The sequence below is a fragment of the Temnothorax longispinosus genome, chromosome 1, assembly GCF_030848805.1.
Source record: "Temnothorax longispinosus isolate EJ_2023e chromosome 1, Tlon_JGU_v1, whole genome shotgun sequence".
NCBI lineage: Eukaryota > Metazoa > Arthropoda > Insecta > Hymenoptera > Formicidae > Temnothorax > Temnothorax longispinosus.
This window is the reverse complement of record NC_092358.1, coordinates 21,307,814-21,327,803: the sequence shown is the minus strand read 5'-3', so window position 1 is coordinate 21,327,803 and position 19,990 is coordinate 21,307,814. Positions and strand designations below refer to the sequence as shown.

General features: G+C 40.0%; 3 protein-coding genes across 6 annotated transcripts; 1 reads left to right on the top strand and 2 right to left on the bottom strand.

Annotated features, from left to right (window-relative positions):
- Window positions 1-193: 193 nt before the first annotated feature.
- On the bottom strand, window positions 194-2,638 carry Eif5 (eukaryotic translation initiation factor 5). Its single transcript, XM_071784574.1, has 3 exons — window positions 1,565-2,638; window positions 1,218-1,403; window positions 194-911 (listed from the first exon to the last, which is right to left on the bottom strand). Exons 1-3 carry the CDS (start codon window positions 2,636-2,638, stop codon window positions 771-773), a joined length of 1,401 nt encoding a protein of 466 aa, XP_071640675.1. The 3' UTR covers window positions 194-770.
- Window positions 2,639-2,716: 78 nt separating this feature from the next.
- On the bottom strand, window positions 2,717-10,537 carry LOC139816849 (uncharacterized). Of its 3 annotated transcripts, none has more exons than XM_071784627.1 (3): window positions 10,027-10,537; window positions 3,354-3,723; window positions 2,717-3,071 (listed from the first exon to the last, which is right to left on the bottom strand). In XM_071784627.1, the coding sequence occupies exons 1-3, from the start codon at window positions 10,046-10,048 to the stop codon at window positions 3,032-3,034; spliced, it is 432 nt and encodes a 143-aa protein (XP_071640728.1). In that variant the 5' UTR covers window positions 10,049-10,537; the 3' UTR covers window positions 2,717-3,031. The 3 variants fall into 3 exon arrangements, with proteins under 3 accessions (XP_071640728.1, XP_071640746.1, XP_071640736.1); XM_071784645.1 differs by lacking the exon at window positions 10,027-10,537 and adding an exon at window positions 7,566-8,299; XM_071784635.1 differs by lacking the exon at window positions 10,027-10,537 and adding an exon at window positions 5,527-7,450.
- Window positions 10,538-12,006: 1,469 nt separating this feature from the next.
- LOC139816830 (pseudouridylate synthase RPUSD4, mitochondrial) lies at window positions 12,007-14,318 on the top strand. 2 transcript variants are annotated; one of them, XM_071784605.1, is made up of 5 exons: window positions 12,007-12,562; window positions 12,996-13,182; window positions 13,258-13,444; window positions 13,525-14,054; window positions 14,138-14,318. In XM_071784605.1, the coding sequence occupies exons 1-4, from the start codon at window positions 12,361-12,363 to the stop codon at window positions 14,041-14,043; spliced, it is 1,095 nt and encodes a 364-aa protein (XP_071640706.1). In that variant the 5' UTR covers window positions 12,007-12,360; the 3' UTR covers window positions 14,044-14,054; window positions 14,138-14,318. The 2 variants fall into 2 exon arrangements, with proteins under 2 accessions (XP_071640706.1, XP_071640700.1); XM_071784599.1 differs by lacking the exon at window positions 14,138-14,318 and having other exon boundaries at window positions 12,008-12,562; window positions 13,525-14,116.
- The last annotated feature ends 5,672 nt before the right edge of the window (window positions 14,319-19,990 follow it).

Genomic DNA, 19,990 nt, shown 5'->3' with positions numbered 1-19,990 from the left:
GTACAAAAATAGGGATCAGCTCGGCAATTCATTACCGATTCATTATTATTATGACTATATTAATCGGCAAATTTGAATTAAATATCCTTATTGATGTCGGATTAACGCTACATCTGCATGCTACATGATGCTACAGTTGCAACACCTATTCTTCCTATTTTTTCCGTTAGCTGCAAAAAGCGAAGACATCGGGTGATCATTGCAATAAACCATATTTATTTGGATAATAATTAGAATAAGTAAATACAATAAAGAACGCTTTTAGCAGGCCAATTTCCCGACAATGCTCATGAACTCTATGAATGTCTTCTTTTGTCTGAAAGGGATGCATTTCAAGATATACGCGCACCATTAAAAAGTCTCGACAACAATCGATCAATATTAAGGAAATAACGATCTTCCAGTAAATGCGTATTTGCATCGTTAAAACAATTAAAAGTATTGCGAATATACTGTACATAGATAAATCACGCTAAACTCTTAGGAACGGTTAAAATTTCTTTCTTTCTTTTTTTTTCCTCCTTTTTCATCATTGGCGTGTAAACGGCATTGTTTAATTATGTCACTCTCGTCAGTCTAAAACAACGAAAATCCTATATCTATTTGCGTATAACTTGAGATTGCATTTGCACGATTCTGTTCGAGAGGAAAATGATTATCCATCCCGGATATTACGGCTCGGACAGTGTTTCTTGTCATCCGTCGCGCTTGTGTGTATGCGTATATGTGTATTGGATGTACGGTACGTGTATACGGTGTATGTGTGTGCTTTAAATGGCATCGATATCGAAATCATCTTCGGAATCATTGTTCACGGCGGCAGCGACTGCGGTGGCGGCGGCAGGCTTCGGCGTGGTCGGCGGCTGCTGTTGTTTCAGGGATTCCTGCTTGGCTCTATCGTCGTATTCGATCTAAAATGGAAAATTTGAAACCAGACAAAGTTAAAAAAAAAAAGTATATCGAAATAGTTTAAGGGGGTGAATAATGCAGAGGAAAGAAGCTTAAATTCAATGGATTACTTTGAAAGAAACAAGAAAGTTTAATCTTTCAAGTCGAGCCATTTTTAATTTACTTATTCCCCCCCCCCCCCAACAAATAAATAAGTAAAACAAAAAAGCTTTTTTTATATATTTAATTAATAATTAAATAGAAGAATTAAAAAATAATTTAAAAATTGAATTAAATTAGCATCTCTCTTAGAAGCACAATGAGATTACCTGCACATCGTCATCTTCTTCCTCGGATTCAGACTCCTCTTCCTCTGCAACTTTCAACCATGTTAAAAATGGTGCAGCTCGATCGTGAATCTCTTGCGACAGGTCCTTTGAGACGTATTTCTTGCTAACTTTGCTCGACCACTCGTCAAATGCTTTCTCTTCCAAGATATCAGCGTCGTAAAACAACTAGGAATGCATGCAAATATTTTAAATTATTTACTAAGTCAATGGCGATAGCTAAGAATTACGACATATATTAATACTTTCTCACTGAATGCCCTAACAAACTTTTCAAAATATTTCCTAAAATTAATTCTAAAAAATTCCCAAAAAATTAATTTGTTTACCTTGAGAATTCCGGGAACCTTCGGCATCAACGCCTCCTTATGCAATGCGATCACCTGCTCGATTCCTCTGATCAAATATTTCTGCGCCTTAATGTCGTCGTGAGTGAAGCGCAGCAGCAATACTCGATATTTCTTCGCCTGCGCGGCGATTCCCTGATCGAACAGCAACTCGGCAAGGATCAACGGCGCCTTGGTCTTAATCTCGAGACGTTCCGCCTCGGTCACGAGCTCCTTGTGATTGTTGTCCAGCTGGCCGGCATCGCGACGGCATTTAACCAGTTTGTAGAACATGTCCATGCGCTCCTTTTCGCTCTTCTCAAGATCATCGCTGATAGTCATACCTTTCGCACCATCCGTCAGGTCTTGGAGACGAGCTCTAACCGCCTCCTCGGACACATCCACCGCCCATTTAAGGTCATCTCCGTCGTCGTTGATCGTTCTTACTGGCGGTGGTTCTACCACAATGTCTGTAGAATTGTTGACGTCATTTTCCGGAGAACCGGATCGATCGTTGCCGTTAGTGGTGGCCGTGGCGGTGGTGATTGTACCCCCGGCGTCGCCATTGGCGCGTTTCGAGCGTTTGCCGCGTTTACCCTCCGTCAAAGAGCTACCCTGCACTGCTGGATTCAAGCTCGGCGGATTTTTCAAGATGTACGTGTTCAACTTATGATTACTCTCAAGAAGGCCATGATGTCCGCATGCTTTACAACCCTGCGAGATCGTGCCCTTCTTCGAACTAACCATCAGTTCGGTTTCCGGGTTGTCGCAGGCTGGGCAAAGAACATATTTTCGGATGAAACCGTCCAGCAGGTCTTGCAGCTTCGTCGCGTCGTGCGAGCCGTTGACGATAAAACGCTCGTTTTTGAAGTCAAATTGCGTCTGCGCGCCCAACTCGCAACCGAAGTACTTGGTCGGATACGTAGCCGGACGACCGATCGCCTTCGCCACATCCACCATATTGACGATCACTGTCTTAATACCGTTTCCCTTGCCTTCCACCTTCGCCTGGATTCGCGGCATCTTATAGCGATAAAAAGCATCGCTGACATTGCGATTGACGTTCACGCTCGCCATGGTGACCGATGTTTCCGCCTTCTCTTGCTCTTAACAAACTTAACTTCTCCGATCGACAAGGATCTCTGACGAGACGTCGTTGTGAAAGTATTAACAAATCACGACAAAAAGATCGACGCTTGAGCAGCTCGTGAGATGACGTTGGCTCTGTTCCTTCTTTCTCCTCTTTCTCAGGTGGGTAACGTCTTCGTCCTGGTTCTTCTAGATCTCCTCTGTCGCACGTTTCCAGCCAGCGGCAGCTTGGTAGCCGGCAATAGCCAGTAGCAGGCAATGGATGCTACCTGCTCGTGGTAGCTCGTAGCAGCGTGTCGAGTCAGGGTGGTTCTTCCTCTTCTCAGGATTGTAGTCCTTATTAGCAGTAAGGCGTGCCGCGCCGCTACCCGCTGACGCCAGTCACGTTTCCCTGAATGGCTGTAGCTTCCGATGCCTATTACTGTAAAGAGGAAGAAACTCGCCTTTAATATTGCAATAACTCAAACTGCCATTAATCTTTAACCTGAATCGCTAATTGAATTAAAAGAATTGTTACGCATTTTGTAGCAAGACTTGTAGATTTAAAAAATATTTTAATAAATATAATTCTTTTTCAATGTCTTCAAGTTATTCTTAGAATTTCAGATTTGAGCAGTAATAACAATAATTCTTTTAAACATAACAATTTTCTCAACAAAATTTAAAATAAAAAAATTGACACTAACCAGACTGACTCACAAACCTGGAAAATTTTGAGGTCCTGTGCTTAGGCAGGACCAGGTGGAGGTTTAGGAATCGTTGGGTGGTATCTTGATGCCTCGGGTGTTGCCTCGGTTTGGCGGTGGCGGGTGGGGTAGGGGGGTAGTCCTCAATGATCATACACGCTGCCTGTCCGTCGCTGGTCGCCGTAAGAAAGCCTGGCAATCGGTGATACCAGGTTGGTGATGATGTCGACGTTAACTCGGCGGTTAACTCGTCGCACGAAAACGAACGGTCGTGGGTGGTGATGGTGTTGCCGTTTGATGATCGCCAGTCGGATAATAGTGTTCTACTGTCACCGCCGCCTTTGCTACACGCCGATCCTTTCCCTCTGGATGATATCCTGGATGTTTCTGCAAGAAAGAAGAACAAAAACAATCTTGGAACTGTCCTAATCCAGTTTAGTCACTTTCGATTTTTTGTTAGATTATAATTTTTGTAACTTCATTTTTTTTTACATTATCCCGTTGCTAAAATAAATTGAAGATATTATTTTTATATATTTAAAGAAAATCAAAGGAAATTAGTAGAAATCTGATCTCAAATTTGGAGAATTGAAACTAATTAAAAGAACTTATCTGGAATGTTATTTTAAAATTTATTTTACCGTATAAGGAAATTTCATTATATATTAAATTTTAGAGAGAAAAATAGAACTTTAATTTAAGAAATCATTTAGAGTTGGAAACCGAGACATTTGTATTTGCTTAGAATAGTTTGTGCAACTCTATCTGCCCAACTTTAATTAAGATAATATATTATTCTTATTCTTATTGTTTTTTTTTCCTTTAACCTCGATCTTATCGGAATCATTTTAATTGTAGGATTGAAGATCCTGGACGCGAAGGAATCAAGGAATCCGAGGGCGAATCTTGCGGACTGCTCTTATCCATGCGAGTTAGTGGTCTGCTAAAAGCGTTCACGAGAGATGCAAAACCATGAGAATGAAATTCAGAATAATTTTCAGACGGATGGACGATCATGGGACCGGTGTGCGTTTCATCTGGCTATGATGCTAACGATCATTCGGATGATTTTCGTGCGGGACAAGCCGTATTAGGAACATGATAGCGATGACCGCTAAGTCGGACTGAACGAAGTTGCGAAAACGAGATTGCGACGGACAAATTTCATCTCTCTCGATAATCGAACAAATGCAGTCGCAATAAATGAAGATTCACTCGAGATATGATTGCACCGAAGTGTATATACCTTATAATAAATTAAGGGGTAAGCTGATGTCTCGGACACAAAACATGTTTGCGATATAACTCGATTTCTCCGGATTTATTCGAATGTGATTTATTCGCTCGATCAATTCCGCTTGTGTTTTCTAAATGACAATATTCGCTACAACAATACGATTAATATTTCCTAGTAATAAATTGTTCACAGGCACGCCTCGTGAGCGAAGAATTGTTTTTTTATTCGCGCACAATCACTCCGCGAGACCGATCGAAAGTTTGTATACGGGGGAGTTACGGGTTGTCACAAGCAATTAAGTTAACGTCTTGTAATAGTGTAAGGAACGGCACTTCTCGAGGGACATCCTCTATTGATTTAGCATCCGAGATATCTGAGAGCGCGATTCGCACAAGGACTCTCGTGTTTCAGTCGTACAGTATGCAAGTGGTGTGTAATTCTGCACCCGATTGCAGCCGGTGCCTGTTGTTTACAATAACTGTGCGATATTAATATTGATCCTTACGCTCCATTTACCGGGCTATAAGCGTCGCATTCGCGGCTACTGTTAAGACACCTCAAGGCGTTTCAAGACGTAGCGGCAAGACTCTTAAGATTCTAAATTATACATGGATTTTTTTTAAGCAAAGGCAGCGCGTATTCGCGAAGATGGACCGCGAGAATTGATTGGGATGATAAATCGAATATATTGGCCCCTCGCAATTTGACAACATCGTTGTCGGAACAAAACGTGTCAAAGTGTGACGTGTCAAAACGTGTCAAATATTTCGATACTCGGGTTCACGCATGGAGCCGCAGAACTGTCACCTTCCCCGTCGTTCCCCAGCGACGGAATTTACGCAGCAATAATCTAATAGTAAATCTCGGTTAACCCAATCGCGAGGTGCTGACCGTTCCGGGAAATACCCTGAACACCCTCGTGGAAGTGCGTGCACCGGAAACGGGAGGGTTACCTGCTCGGTACAGACGCATAAGTCGTGATTTGCGACGGTGACGCGGCTGCTGTCGTTGATCGCCAGGTGTATCCAGACTTCCTTCCTCTTCTCCAACGGCACCCTCGCGAGCGGAGAGATACGTCGAAGAAGGACGAGGCTCGGAGACGGAGAAAGAGAGAGAAAGAGTGGAAAAAAGTGGAGCAGGTTTGTCGCGTCGCCGAGAGAGAATCGATTCTCGCGCAGGGGGTAGTTCGCGAGAGAGAGCGTGTGTGTGTGAGAGAGAGAAAGAGAGCTGAGAAGGTCGGCCTCTCGCTAGCGCAACTAGAGTGGTTACTCGTCTCTTCGTAGTCTGACGGCTCTCGGGACCCCGGAGGTCGGCCTACCCCGCGGCGCGCACGCGTCCTTTCGCCGCCACCGTGTATATTGATCCGGACGCCGACGACGCCGATCCGGACGCCGACGGCGCCTCTTCTAAGGAGAGAGCAGCCTTCGGGCAAGGTCACACTACTCTACTCTCAAGTGGCTAACTGGTTCGCAATCGAGGCCTCTTCTTTAACAAATTGTGGAATTAACATTTGTGTGTGTGTGTGGATGCGTGAAATTAAATTAATCCCGGGGAGGAAAATATTAAATTAACGTCGAGATAAAATTTCCTAGCAGTTGATCGAGTCCCTGGTCGAAGACTTGCGAATAGCGCGAAAGATTCTAGGAAAAAACTCGGTGAGATAGGTCGGGGTGGATTGACCCAGGTCCAGGTCGCGCCATGGGTTGAGCGTGACTCTCTGTCCGGCTGTGTTTAACTAATCAGTGTTTGATAAATCGGGCGTTGGATTAAATTAAGTAATAAACGTGCCTGTATGGAAGCGGTAAATAATATAATTTGACCAATGATTTAATAATCTCATTTTTAATAAGTAATATAACGTTGATAAATTTTTGAGAATATTTTTGCCATTTCTATAATTCTTAAATACAAAACAGATTTTTTTTACAAGATGTGAAAGTTTAATTAATGCAAATCCGTCCGGATTGGCAAATCCTAAGACCAGCGCCTCAACATTTACACATTTATATACTTTTTCATTCAACGAGTCTCAGCCAGCATTTGAATACCTCGAAAGAAAACTTGTTATTCGTCATCGCAAAAAAAAAAAAAAAGAAATTATGTGCTCGTTAAATGTAAAGCCGACAATTTATAGATTCTCGCGGTCGGTCTTAACGACATAGACAACTCCGTTTGGGAGTTCTCCGTCCGGGAGCGCGACGTTCTCGATGCGGCCGTAATTATCGGCCCGGCGATCCTCGATAAATACTTTCCTCCCGGCGAAACTCGTTCTGGCACGCTTGCCTCTGCTCGCGATTCGGATTCGGAGAAAGTGAGGGCAAGCGATATGCTGGAACTCGTAACATTACTTCATCGCTGTGGCCAAAACGCGCGCGTATACACGCGCACGTTCTAACATAAGAAGAAGACGGAGTTTCGGGCGCAAAGGCATTCGCGGATCAAGAATGTTTTGTCTGACAATGAGCGAGATAAATTGGATTGGAGAATTATCCTACGTGAGGAGGGATCGCGTTACGAAAATTCCACGAGTCGCACGAAGACGACGCTTGAGAACCGCTGCCGTCTGATAAAGCGCGGTATTATTTTGCATCGTTATCGAGAACCGTGCGCCGTGTACATGCTTAAGGGTCAAAGTAGCAGGCCATCTTGGCCAGATAAACGTAAAAAAACACACTCGCCAGTCACGCACGGACAAAGGAAGAAGATTTAGAATTAATCCTGTCTGACGCAATTGTCTTTAAATGTTTCGACAACGTCCGAATCGGACGTTCTCCAGAATGTCGCGAAAATAAACAATAATGAAACTTCTAATTCCTACTTATTATTGTGGACATTGTGGTTACTCGTAATTTTTTCGAATTATTCGAATTCTTACGAAGCTTCAATTCTTAACTATTTTTGCATTATTTGATCGATCTTATCGAGTCGAGATTTTCATTATCTATATACGATTTTATATCTTCTGTACACACGTAAGAAATACGAACAGTACCTGATAACATCAATGCCTTTTTCCGAAGCAAACTTTTCGAAATTCCACGGACTCTCAAACTACACAGACTGGCGCCCGACGCTTGCGTGCGCTCGAGGAAGTTCGTATTGTCGATAGGAATGTATTTACAAACATGAGCCAAGCCAGTTATTGCTGATCGTGACGAAGTTGAACAACACGGACTAGAAAATCGCGCCGAAAGAATGTTATTATCTTGCGAGGTTTCTTTTATCGACGTATTTGCGAGTAATAGATCTACAGCTATATAATCTAATCGCAGCAAGTACTGGATGTCTCCGAACTAATGTTACTATCGGAAACCGTATACTAGAAATATAAATATATACTAAGGAAAAATAGCGAGATACAGCTGGAGATTGAGTTTTGCAAAATTGGAATTTTTATGACGATATTCGGCTGAAAATTCAAGGGAATTCGTTGAAGATCAATCCCGGATTTATGAAATTTGAAAATTTTCGATCGGTCGGTACCGTCTCGCTATCGACGTTAACAAAGTAATAATATGCTGGGATTAATTATACATTCGTTGTAACATTAGCATTGATATATAATTCGTAATCGCTATTGAACTCTCGGAATAGTTATTAGATGACACAGCAATCGGCAATTCGCATGCAAACGTCACGCGAGAGGCGTCCGCTCGTTCCTTTCTTTTTTTTTTCAAGTTCAACGTTTCGAATGTATTCGCCCAGGTTTTACAAAAGAAGGTATTTTCTCTTTCTCTTTTGTGTAATATTCTAAAATAATAAATAAATACACAGGATGTACAAATGTCAGAAGGAACATTGCGTTCCGTTCTCCAACCTTTATCCTTATACGGCAGTTACAGCGAGAAGTTAATTCTGCGCGTCATTTAATTATCTTTAGAGTATGCACCATTTCCCAACTGAAATCACGGGAATTACGAAAATGTGTAATTAATGGCGACAAAGGGGACAAAGCAAATTCAGCAGGCTTCTCGAAAGCCTTCTTAATCCTCTTAAAACAAACGTCGTTTGACCACAGACCTAGAAAATGTACAAAATAATATATTCCATCATGAATACGTAAATTTCACGTATAAATTAGAAACAAAGAGCGATTATTAGAAACTTGATAATTCCTAATTTTATTTCTAATACTGTAAATGGCTTACCATTTTATTCAATGCTTCGAAAGAAATACGTAATATATACAGAAACAATTATTTGTAATAAATGGACGACATCCAGTAACAAAGTTTCAAGTACAGCATATAGCCAGCTATATTGTTACATAGCTGGTTATATGCCGTACTTAAAAACTTTCCCTCACAATTGCCTACAAAATGTCACAAATAGGCCTGTTCTTTTTAGCTGAACTTCTTATATACGGTTTATCTTTTCTCTTTTTCTCTCCAATGTGAAAAGACAAAGAGAAAAGATGAACCGTGCAAAAGAAGTTCAACTAAAAAGAACAGGCCCAACGTCAATGCTGGCTATCAAATCCTGCTCGTCAAATGCTAGCAGTTCCCGCTCGTAGAACGAATTGCTCGTTCTCTCGTTACAAAAGAAATAAATGCCTTATTACGGTCACGTATACGCATCAGAATACAGATGCGATAGGCCAGTTGGAGAGGTGCTTGCTAAAATAGACCCGCTTGTTTCCACTGCGCTTCCTACGCTTCGCTCCTTTCCTCCCTTCTGTACACATGTCCCATTCTCGATGCAGAGGGTACAAGAGCTTACCAAGTTGTACGAAACGTTTAAGGTAAAAATATACGTTCAAGGCGAAACAAAGAAGCCCGTTTGCTCAGTCGCCCTCGTTCCCCTGTCCTCTTCCACCTACAGAAAAGCCTGGAACGGTCCTCTCCGTGTCGTCTTCGAATTTTCTCCATGTCCACGGAATTTTCAAGCGTGACGCGCGCTTACGTTACGCACGCCTATTTTTGCGTCAGGTCTAGGAGTAAGAGAGCGCAGCTGAAAATAGCAGGTGAAAATAGCGAAAAGCGCGGATCCAAGGGTCCGGCGGTGTGCTGGGTCAGGAGACCGGCTTTTAGAGAAGCTCCATTTCCTCCGCCGGCGGTGACGCGCCGTGTGACACGCACGCACGCGAGTCGTCGTCATTGCGAACGGAGGGAGAGGGAGAGGGACACACGCTCATTTCCGCAGGAGAGCGAGGGGTCCCGTGGTTCTCGCTCGCTCGTTCGCACGCACTCACTCACGCACGCACGCACGCATGCACGTCCCGTGTCCCGTCGTGCCGTGTCCAAAATGGCTGGTCGCTAAAATTAGCGAGCGAGCGACGTGGGTAGAAAGAGGTTATGGCATCGGAAGAGAGAAAAAAAAATTAATTGGCAATTCAATCGACGCGATTGACGTTGAATGGACGTCGATTGGACCGCCGTCGTCACGTCGGTCCGCATCTCGGACCGTTAAAAATTCGAGAGTGATATACCGTGATGTATACGGGAGAAACTTACCTCGTTGTCGAAGTAAAGTCATATAAGATGGTATCGCCCTGCTGGACGGCCGCTTTCTAGCGTGAAAATCCTCCGCTCGGGGAGAGCCGAGATTCGAGACAATACGGATCGCCCTTCCTGTCCGGGGAGCAACCCGATACGTCGGTGTTGCGCGATACGTGGGCCCGCGGTGCCGATCGACGGAGTCGAGTTCCTTTGCCGAGATGGCTCGCTCGCGCGAGAGAGAAAAGAAGAGCGAGAGAGAGAGAGATAAGGACAGAGCCGGCCTTCTGGTGCTCTACGTCGTCACTCCCGGTTGCCTCCCGGCGACGTCGACGAACAGGGTTTACGCTACTGACTGTCGTGTTTCGCGGTAGTCGCGCGCGAAGGTCGGCGGTTCTCGATTAATCGGAACTGAAAAAAGAGAGAAATACGAGATTGCCAAGAATGCTACGAATCACATTCGCTGCGCGATGGCTACTGCCTGAATGCAGTCGCGAGCGCGGAGCGACGGAACGCCACGCCACGAGCGCCGCGAACGCGGCTCATTTCGACGTGTTCCATGTTCCATACTGCTGCGTATGTATATGTTATATCGACAATCCTCGGTATTCGGTAATACGATCTCATTTTTCAATTGTTTACTTGTAAATTATATATAATATAATTAACAAGATATTATTAAAAAAAATAAATCATGGAGAAATTATCGGGACTATCAATGGAACTCCGGGAGCCGGAGATATTTGAAGACTATCGATATCGATTATCGATATAAAAGACCTCGCACTATTCTTATGGTAAAAAATTTTTCATATAAGAAATGTATAGAATGTGTATAAATAAATGTATAAAATATATGTCCATATATGTTTCCTTTCTCTTGTATAATCTCTGTATACACTGGAAAAATAATAAGAAAACAATTATAAAAAAAAAGATTAAGAAAATAGGTTTAATAGATTTTTTTAAAATAAAGTTTGAGAAAATGAGACATAAAATGATCATATATGATTACATATAGAATATTGTATAATCTAATTGCAATTTTACTTTTTTTTAAAAGGACAATGCAAAAGTTATTTTTCTACTTAATTTTGTTTTTCCTATATGTATAAATAGAGATTATACAAGAAAAAGAAAACGCGGTGTATGGGTATATTTTATATAAAATTATATATCTTATACCTATACATTTATATTATATATTTATTTATAAAAACTTTTATTGGAATGCTACAGATATTAGCTCTCTTTTTCTGTCTCTCTCTCTCTCTCTCTCTCTCTCTCTCTCTCTCTCTCTCTCTCTCTCTTTCTGCTAGTATTACGAATTATGAAATCAAATATTATTTCAGTCTATATTTTCAAAGATTTTATATCTTGTATAGATAGCACGTACTTTGATACGTAAAAACTTCTTCATAACATCATCAAGTATCATCGTCTTTCATTTGTTGGTGTTATATAGTTCGGTGATAATAGTTTATCATAAATAATATAATAAGAATTGTTGTAGACAATGTTTATAACTTCTTTGAAATATTTTACCAAAGAAATTTTCATTACGTATAATAATTTTGCAATGCAAATTGTTGTACATACATACATTAGGGATGAGTTCTCTCAACCTACTTTTATAAATATAATAAGAATTCATTCTAAAATGAAGATATTTCGTAAAACTTATCCGGCCCCTAGTCCAATGAATTCCTCGAGATGGAAAATGTCAGAATTAATCGATTTATGACTTAAAATGTGAATTTTTGCAGATACGGCATTTTTCTTTAGCAGGGCAGTATTACGTACGTATTATATTACGTAGTTGTAATAAAAATAATACGTTTTCAAAATGCCTAAGTGTTTTTCGTTTATTTGTCATATATAATATATGCATGAAAATGCAAACAACTATTTTTGTTGTCTTAGCTGTTAAATAATAAAATAATTTAGAAATTAAATGGTTAAAACGCCGACATTTCTAGATCAAGTTTTTCGCTTCTGGCTTCTGGTCTGGTTCTCTGTCTCATTCTCATCATATATCTCATTAGTGACGGCATCCGGCATCATCGACGATTATTGATGCTCGTGTGCGCCCAGTGAATCGCTGAATTCTGCATGCAAAAGCTCACGCTTTTACCAAATTTGAAAATCATTGCTAGATAAAGATATTGTCCGTTTCTTAAATGATCGAAACATTGTCGTCTCGCTTCTCCGGTTATCACGTGTGGTTGCGTTGAGTTTAACCTCAAATCGAAGAGCGATCCCGTGTCTCCTCTCTCCGCCGAACGCGGCCGAAGCCGCAGGATAGATAGACGTTCATAAAGAAAACGACTCGCGAATCTCAGTCGGGGAGAAATGAAGGGCGTGATGACGGTATTCAGAAGCATGCGGACCAACGAGTTCGCGATGGCGTTTCGCGCGTGCTACAGAAGGTATTGCACGACGGAGGGTTACACGACGACGCAGAAGGTGGTCCATCCGTACAACCAAATTCACCCGTGGAAATCGGAGAACGAGTTTGCGAAAGATTTGCTGAAGAATGTGATTTACAATGAAGGTGGAGAAAAAATTGTTCTACGTCGATTAAATACTTGCATCTTCCAGCAAGATTAATAATTATTTTCATTATCATAAGATTGGTGAATTTATTATCGGTCTATTTTGTGAAATTTAGTAATTCTTGCTTTTGAATGTAATTGCTGATGCATTATTGACCGTTAAATAATGTTTATTATTTGCGATGATCATTAATATTACAACTTAAAAGAAATGTAAAGTCGCAGTTATCCCACTTGCGTAGATTATTTTAGCATAACAGTTTCCTTTTATCGTCAAAGTTGATTTTTTCTTGATGTCCATACAAAAGTCATATTATTCAATGGATAATAAGAAATGTTGAATTTATTGGAAATAAATGTCTGTATATTTAATTGTAATTAGCTGATATAGTGATACATTTCAATATTAATCTGTGAATACTTTTTTTACAGATGGAATAATTGCAATAAACAAACCATATGGCATATCTATGCTTAATAGCATGCCAAAAACAAACCGACGTCTGCAGTTAACTCACAAGATTGTAGGTGCAGTGAATTATTCTGTACAAGACACTTTGCCATACCTTGCGAAGGAATTAGATGTACCAATCTTAATACCGTGCTTGGGAGCAGAAAAGTACACATAACCCTTTCACTTTCTTTCTTAAAAAAAAAATAACTTATTTTACTTACAAATTAACTATTTTTGTAGATATATGAGTGGCGTATATGTTTTTGGAATTAACGACAAAGTGTGTCGGCAGATAGAAATTGCGAGAAATCGAACTGCAGGCAAATATAAGAGATATTGGGCGGTCACGATCAGAGTTCCGAACGAGATCAAAGGAAAATATCATCTAGCGATGATTTTAAAAAAGTCTACGCTAGGAGACAAAAAGGTACATCTATCTCCATGTATATGTTCTCTACGAAGTAATTTGAAGTTCACTGAAATAAATGGATTACGTGTGCATTTCAGCCTGTTATCTTGACTCAGTGGAGTAACAACGAGGCGAAGAGAAATGACGTCAAGATATTAAATATAGATTATAAACTCTTATCCAATTCGACACATAATTTGAGTTCCCTAATAGAAATCGAAGCATCCGCGAGAAAGTGGAATGCTGTCAGGTTATTCGCTTCCACGATGCTGTACAGTCCGATTCTCGGAGATAATGTTCACGGATCGCGCGCCCAAGAAATCATGGGTACATGGTTGAGAGTCGATCCATTCTCCGATTCCTGTTGGGATATGCCGAAGATGAATCGACAACTGCTAGATCTGCTAGATGTGACACCGAGTAAACAAGAAATTATTCCGACTCACGTACATCTGAAAAATGTGCGCTTAATTATCGGCAAAGAGAAAAAAGATTTAATAATAGATGCACCTTTGATGGATCCTTTCGATTGGACCTGCAAGCAGCTCAAGTTCAATATACCGGATGAAGCAAGGAATGCTGTTGCAGACGATGAAAAAGTGTTGGCTCATGTGTAATAAATATGGCGGTAATTAACTCACACATTTCTCAATAAGTATTGTAATTGTAATAAAAAGGATTTTAATTAAATTGATAATATTTATTTCTTAGCATATATTCTCATGCTTTCGATCAATCAGCTGGATAACATAACAATGATTAGTGAGATATCACATGTTTGCCTTTTAAGATTCTTCTCTGGAGAATTTTTCTACCATTTGGTGTTGACAATCTCGCAGACCATCCGTGCCTTTTTATGCGTCTTCTTTCATTGGGATGAGGGAAATGATATCTCATTATGTTTCTGACAAATGTTAAACTCCATGGGCTCCACACCGCAGTCGTCGCAGTCGCTGTCGACGAAAGTTGGCTTGTGGCCCGTCTGCAAACATGTTAACAAAATGTGATATTAATACGTAATATATCTATACTTTGTTACCTAAGATCTCATTGCCGTATTACGTCTTATGTCAATAATGTGAATAGCGGTTTTAAATTGAAGAAAATCAAATCTCTTGCTCTTCTTTAAATATTGAAGGTTTCTAATCGCCAAACAAGATGTTAATCCTTATTAACACGTTCACCGGTTCATGACGGTCACCGGTGATCGTTGGCCACAATTAATGTACATATAATATGCAATTATATTTGTAGAACGATTATATTTAGTATTAATAGAAAGACATAATACGACACAAATTACAAATGAATATTTTTACTCAGTATTATAATTAAGTAATACTTTTGCTTAATATTATAATTTAATTTCGTATTTCATCGCTTTTTTCTTACAAAATAATTCGGTATGAATAAAAAGTTAGCTAAAAAAAGCTTGACGGCGAACATATATTGAAAATTGATGATACGATTACAGGAAGTCATTTCGAAAAATGTTCTTAATTTTCGAGAATAAAGACAAAGTTTAATATTTACGGTAAAGATTGAAATACACCCGTGATCAATTTGCCAAACATGTTTTCACACCGCAAGTGTCTTAGTGGAATTTAAGGTTAAATCCGCAAATCGCTCGACGATCACCGGCGAAAATCGTCGAACATCGAACGTTTCCGTAAACCGACAGTGCACTGTCGCGTGGCGCACTCTGGTAGCGAGAAGTTTTACAGTTTGGACTGCCGCCGAGCCGGCCGGCCGAGCCGAATATTGCGCGATTGACCAAATAATGAACCCGTTGCGAAATTCTGCATCATAAAGGTGTGTAAAATAAATTATCTATAATATGGTCGTCATGTTTTTACTTATAAAAACTGCAACGTGCAATTTTGTCGTTAATGCAATTTTGATAAACTTCTCACCTCGAATATTGACAGTATAAAAAGAGGAGCAAATGGCGGCAACCGATAAAATATCTCAATGGCTATCGCGATTTCCTTAATCGGAAATTGCAATTGTCGAACGTAATTGTCAAATTAATCTTTCAAATAAAACTTTCGAATGAGACATCGAATTTGAATACGTTTCAGGCGCGTTAAAATATTTACTACGTCTCGACGGGATCTTATTGGATACCTGTCAAAACCTGGCTGGCTTCAATCGGTCTATTAGCGAGGACCGTGTTCACTGATTGACCCATTCTGGGGTTCACAATGCCTCACGGGCTGCCGAAGGGCGCAGCAGTATTAAAAGTACAGCCCTCGAGAATGCGACGGGGCAACGACATCGCCTCGGCCGTTCGATATACAACGTTTCAAAAGGTACAACGCGCGTTCGACAAATTTCTAGGCACACGGTTGAGCAAAGAATAACGTATACAGAAAGGAATGTCAAATCAAAACTTTATACATACTCGTATATACGCAACAATCTATAATCTTAAAAGAATTTCAATTTTTTTTTCTTGGTTGAACTAATATATAATATAAATGACTATACTTGGTTATTGAACTATATAAATATATTCACTCAAGCAAGCAAGTTTTCTTCATTTGACGCAATATAATCTCATTTCCAAGATTATAGATTGTTGCGTATATACGTACGAGTATATATAAGTTTTGATTAGGCACTTCTTTTTTTTCTGTATATTATTACAATGGAATAACGAAATTACAAAATATTAGGATAAAACTATAATACGAGCGTCTTAGAGAAAGCGAATGGATTGGCTCTACCTTTTTTAATTTTAGAAGCATAGCGCGTGTTTATAACTTCATTGACTTTTTCTATTTTTTATTTGATAGAATTTCGGATTTGCGGTTTAGCTTCTGCTGTAAAAGGCTCATACATGAGATAGCGGCGGTTTCAATAGCCCCAAGTGAACTCGTTCGAATTTTACTGCCGCTTGAATCTGCTAAATCGCGAGAATGTTACAGTTTTACAAAAAAAATTGTCTTATCGAAGTGACATTAAAGTACATATCCGATAATCTTATTAACTGATTAAACTTAAGGCAAAGTGAGCGAATAGTAATTGCGATCGTCTTGTCTACGCAGCGACATTATGTGAATTTCTTTTAAATAATCTAATTTTAACTTTATAAAAGTTTTAATCGAGATTGTAGAGTACTTGTATCGCAACTGGCGAATTTATTGTTAAGAGTACTTTTTGTGTAAATTACATTCTAGAAATCAAACAAATCTTCATCACCGATACTTAAATTTATCAGGTGCAACAGTTCGCGTAAAATTCTTCTTGTCCTCGATGCGACGCTGATCTCAAACGACGGACAACGACAGTCTAACACCTATTTTTTTCTTAACTTTCTGTATTGTTTGCAATACTTGGAGAAAAGCGCTCGTTTAGTTCACGTAGAAATGCCGCGACTATAAGCCAGCAACAATGAGCCTCGATCATGCATTAAAACCACTCCCTCAGTTTCTCCGTGTCGCGTCCTCCGACCACTCTCCCCCGGAGAGATTCTTTTCTATCGTCAAATGCGCCCCGTGGTGCCGACCTACCCCATGGGAGGATTGATCTCGCCTCGATCTCGACGGTAATCGAACTGCCGTGACCCCGTTGACACGTCGTGTGTAGCAGACGAACGAACACGCGTGCATCCATGACGTCACCGTGTCTCATGGTGGTCGTCTGATGATCTTGAGCCCACGCGGGGCCTCTGCCCTCCCCGACGTGATTTCGATGCACTTCGGACGCGCGGTTACGTTACATCGCTCGCTCGGGATTTGGACAGAAACTTGGATCATCGACGTTAAGTTTTGTCGTTTACAACTTAAAAAAAATGAACGAAGAAAACGCGCGCGTAGTTCGACAGGAAATACATAAACATATATTTTCTTTATCAGCATGGGAACATTTCAGGCATATCTTTTTAAAAGTTGCCGAGGAACATTTCCAATATTATATGGTTTTACATAAACGCCCGAAGGTATAACTTATCGCGTTTGTCTATTGACCAACTTCCTCCGTGCATCTTTTTACAAGTCTCGCAACCGTAGTTGCGCTAGTACGGGAGCACCGTCGTACGATTATCAGATATCGGTCGATTGTCGAGTAATGGTACCGTCCCTGTGCTACTCGTAATCAATTTAATGAGCGAGTTAATGCGATATCATCGGGGTTTGGTTACACGGGAAAGCGGTGCAATGCGCTTACTCGTATATACGAAGGGCGCGCTTAGGCACTGTTAGAGACTGGACCTATCCCGTGGGTGGATAAACTTTTTATCTGCGCCCGTGATGGAATCGCTGTAACCCGTTTGCTATGTCACGTGGAACGTGCACGCGGCCGTTCCTCGAACGCGCGTATACGCATCGCCGAATATATATTATCACGTATGTCTCGTTACGACATCGATTAAACGCGACGAAGTAACTGGCTCTTCCATCGCAACTTTTCATCTTAATTAATATACGATATTTAAATATTTGTGAGGTTTCTGTTTACCGATTAAAAGATATTTACTAATAATTTCTCGATCTATATATGATTAAGGATAATTTAGTATTTTACATATAGATGTATTTTGATACTGTTAATTGCTATTTTATCTGGCAATAGAAGAATTGAGAAATATCGCTTGGTTACTTTTATTACAATTAGTAATCGAATTATCGCTAAGCTGATTAATGCGCGTTTTTATTAGAGTATTGAAAACGTCTCCAACAATACGCGAGAGCGCTGTGCGGAAAACACAAAAGAGAACCCCTTCCTCCTTTTTAATTATTTCTTTCTTTAATTATTCGTGCGCACAGATAGAGAATCCCGAGAAAAAGACAGCTATTATTAACGCGGAACAAAGAGCGTGGCTACGTCTCTTTAAGTTTTTATTAGGATTTACTTGGAACAGAGTGCATAATTCTCTTATAACGAAATAGAAAAAAGACGAAATAATATATTTTTATATGTGGATGGCGTAAAATAGCAATATAATTTTTTTATATAACTTTTAATCAATCAGTATATAATAAGTTACAAATTTAATAATTTTTTCGCATGTGTGTTTCACAATCAAAACTTAATTTTTTTCTTGGTAAAATATTCTCTAAAATATTATCGACAAAAAACGGACCGGACATACCGAGAAAAGTTCTCGGTATGCGATCGAGCACCCGGTATATTTTCAACTGTCAGTTGACAAGGTACAGGATGCGCCTTTTCCGTTGCAAGAGTTCTGAACCGGCACTCCCATCCTATAGAATTGCGCTCAATCGTCCATTGATTTAACATGAGCGTGTCATAGCGCGGCCAGACTTATTATCGATCGGTTTGCATAACTTTGTTTTATTATGCAGCGTGAAGTACAATCGTCCGTACTGCGCGTGAAACGTATTCAGTTGAGCGTTTAATAAATTCGACTGTAATTTCGGTTGTTTCGGATTTTAATACAACTCGAGAAGGATATAACGAGGAAATATTTACGCTAGACCGCGTGCAAATTGCTGCTTTTTCTCAACTGCGAATCGAACGAATCTGGAAATGGCCGGGATGCGGCCCTTGACCGTGACACATGCATCTCTCAACGACGATTTACTTGTCAAATAATTCTTCGTACGACCGCGGGGCTCGCGATTACCGCCAGAGCACACGCAGTAACTTATGTGCATGCTTACGTTACGTCGTCGATATTTCATTGCGCTCGCAGTCGGGTGATAAAAACGTGCGGTACCGAAAAATATTGCCGAGCTGTGAGCGTGGCTGCTTTGTGGTCCGACCAAGTCCGGGAAAAGATCTTAGAATACAGGAAAATGTGGTGGTACTTACGCGATACATCGGCTTCCTTTTTTTTAAAAACCTAGGAAAGGAACAATCAAACGAGGTTTTAAAATGCGAATAAAATCAATCTGAAAGACATGTATCGAAATTTTAATTATGTTACGTTTTTCTTTCTTTTTAAATATTTCTTTTGAAGGTTTGCCATGCAAATAATAAAACTATCATAATTTCGAGAGACCAAATGAGAGACCACAGAACCTAAAAATATGTTTGAAAGACTAGTCTCGTGATCATTGTAAAGAGTTAACCCTCAATTAGCACACATGTGCTAATTCGCACCACTTTTTGTTTGTTCAACACACTTTATATATTTCAATTTTTCATATAAAAATCATTTCTTTTTCGTAAAATAAAGTGCACTACTCGATTGCCAGGGAAATTTTACATAAATTTTTATTAAAAGTGACTGAGATACGACAGTTAAAAGTTGTCAAAATCTCAAATCGCGCACTAGTGTGGCATTTAAGGTGGCCCAACCGAGGTGTGCTAATTGAGGGTTAATGCACCCAGTCTTTTACGATTCGGTTTCGAATACGTCAACAAATTATCTGTGCATCTCTTTAAATCAATCCAGATTGTGAAATATCACTCACTATCGGTTATTTTTCTCGTATAAAATAGGATTGAATTGAAAGAAAATAATAACGTCACACATCTTACACTCTTTCACGATTAAATTATCATTTTACTCAATTACTTTTTTCACTTTTTATTTCTAAATTAAATTTAAATTTTTTAATTCTGTTTTTTTAAGACCTCTTCAATTACCAGTAT

Coding starts and splice junctions, on each gene's coding strand:
- LOC139816830 (XM_071784605.1), top strand. CDS start 12,361: ATGAAGGGCGTGATGACGGTATTCAGAAGCATGCGGACCAACGAGTTC. Junction 13,183..13,257: donor CCGTGCTTGGGAGCAGAAAA/GTACACATAACC, acceptor CTATTTTTGTAG/ATATATGAGTGGCGTATATG. Junction 13,445..13,524: donor CTACGCTAGGAGACAAAAAG/GTACATCTATCT, acceptor TGTGCATTTCAG/CCTGTTATCTTGACTCAGTG.
- Eif5 (XM_071784574.1), bottom strand. CDS start 2,638: ATGGCGAGCGTGAACGTCAATCGCAATGTCAGCGATGCTTTTTATCGC. Junction 1,404..1,564: donor AGGTTCCCGGAATTCTCAAG/GTAAACAAATTA, acceptor ATGCATTCCTAG/TTGTTTTACGACGCTGATAT. Junction 912..1,217: donor AAGAAGATGACGATGTGCAG/GTAATCTCATTG, acceptor TTTCCATTTTAG/ATCGAATACGACGATAGAGC.
- LOC139816849 (XM_071784627.1), bottom strand. CDS start 10,048: ATGACTTTACTTCGACAACGAG. Junction 3,724..10,026: donor GACTTTACTTCGACAACGAG/GTAAGTTTCTCC, acceptor TCTTTCTTGCAG/AAACATCCAGGATATCATCC. Junction 3,072..3,353: donor AGGACCTCAAAATTTTCCAG/GTTTGTGAGTCA, acceptor TCCTCTTTACAG/TAATAGGCATCGGAAGCTAC.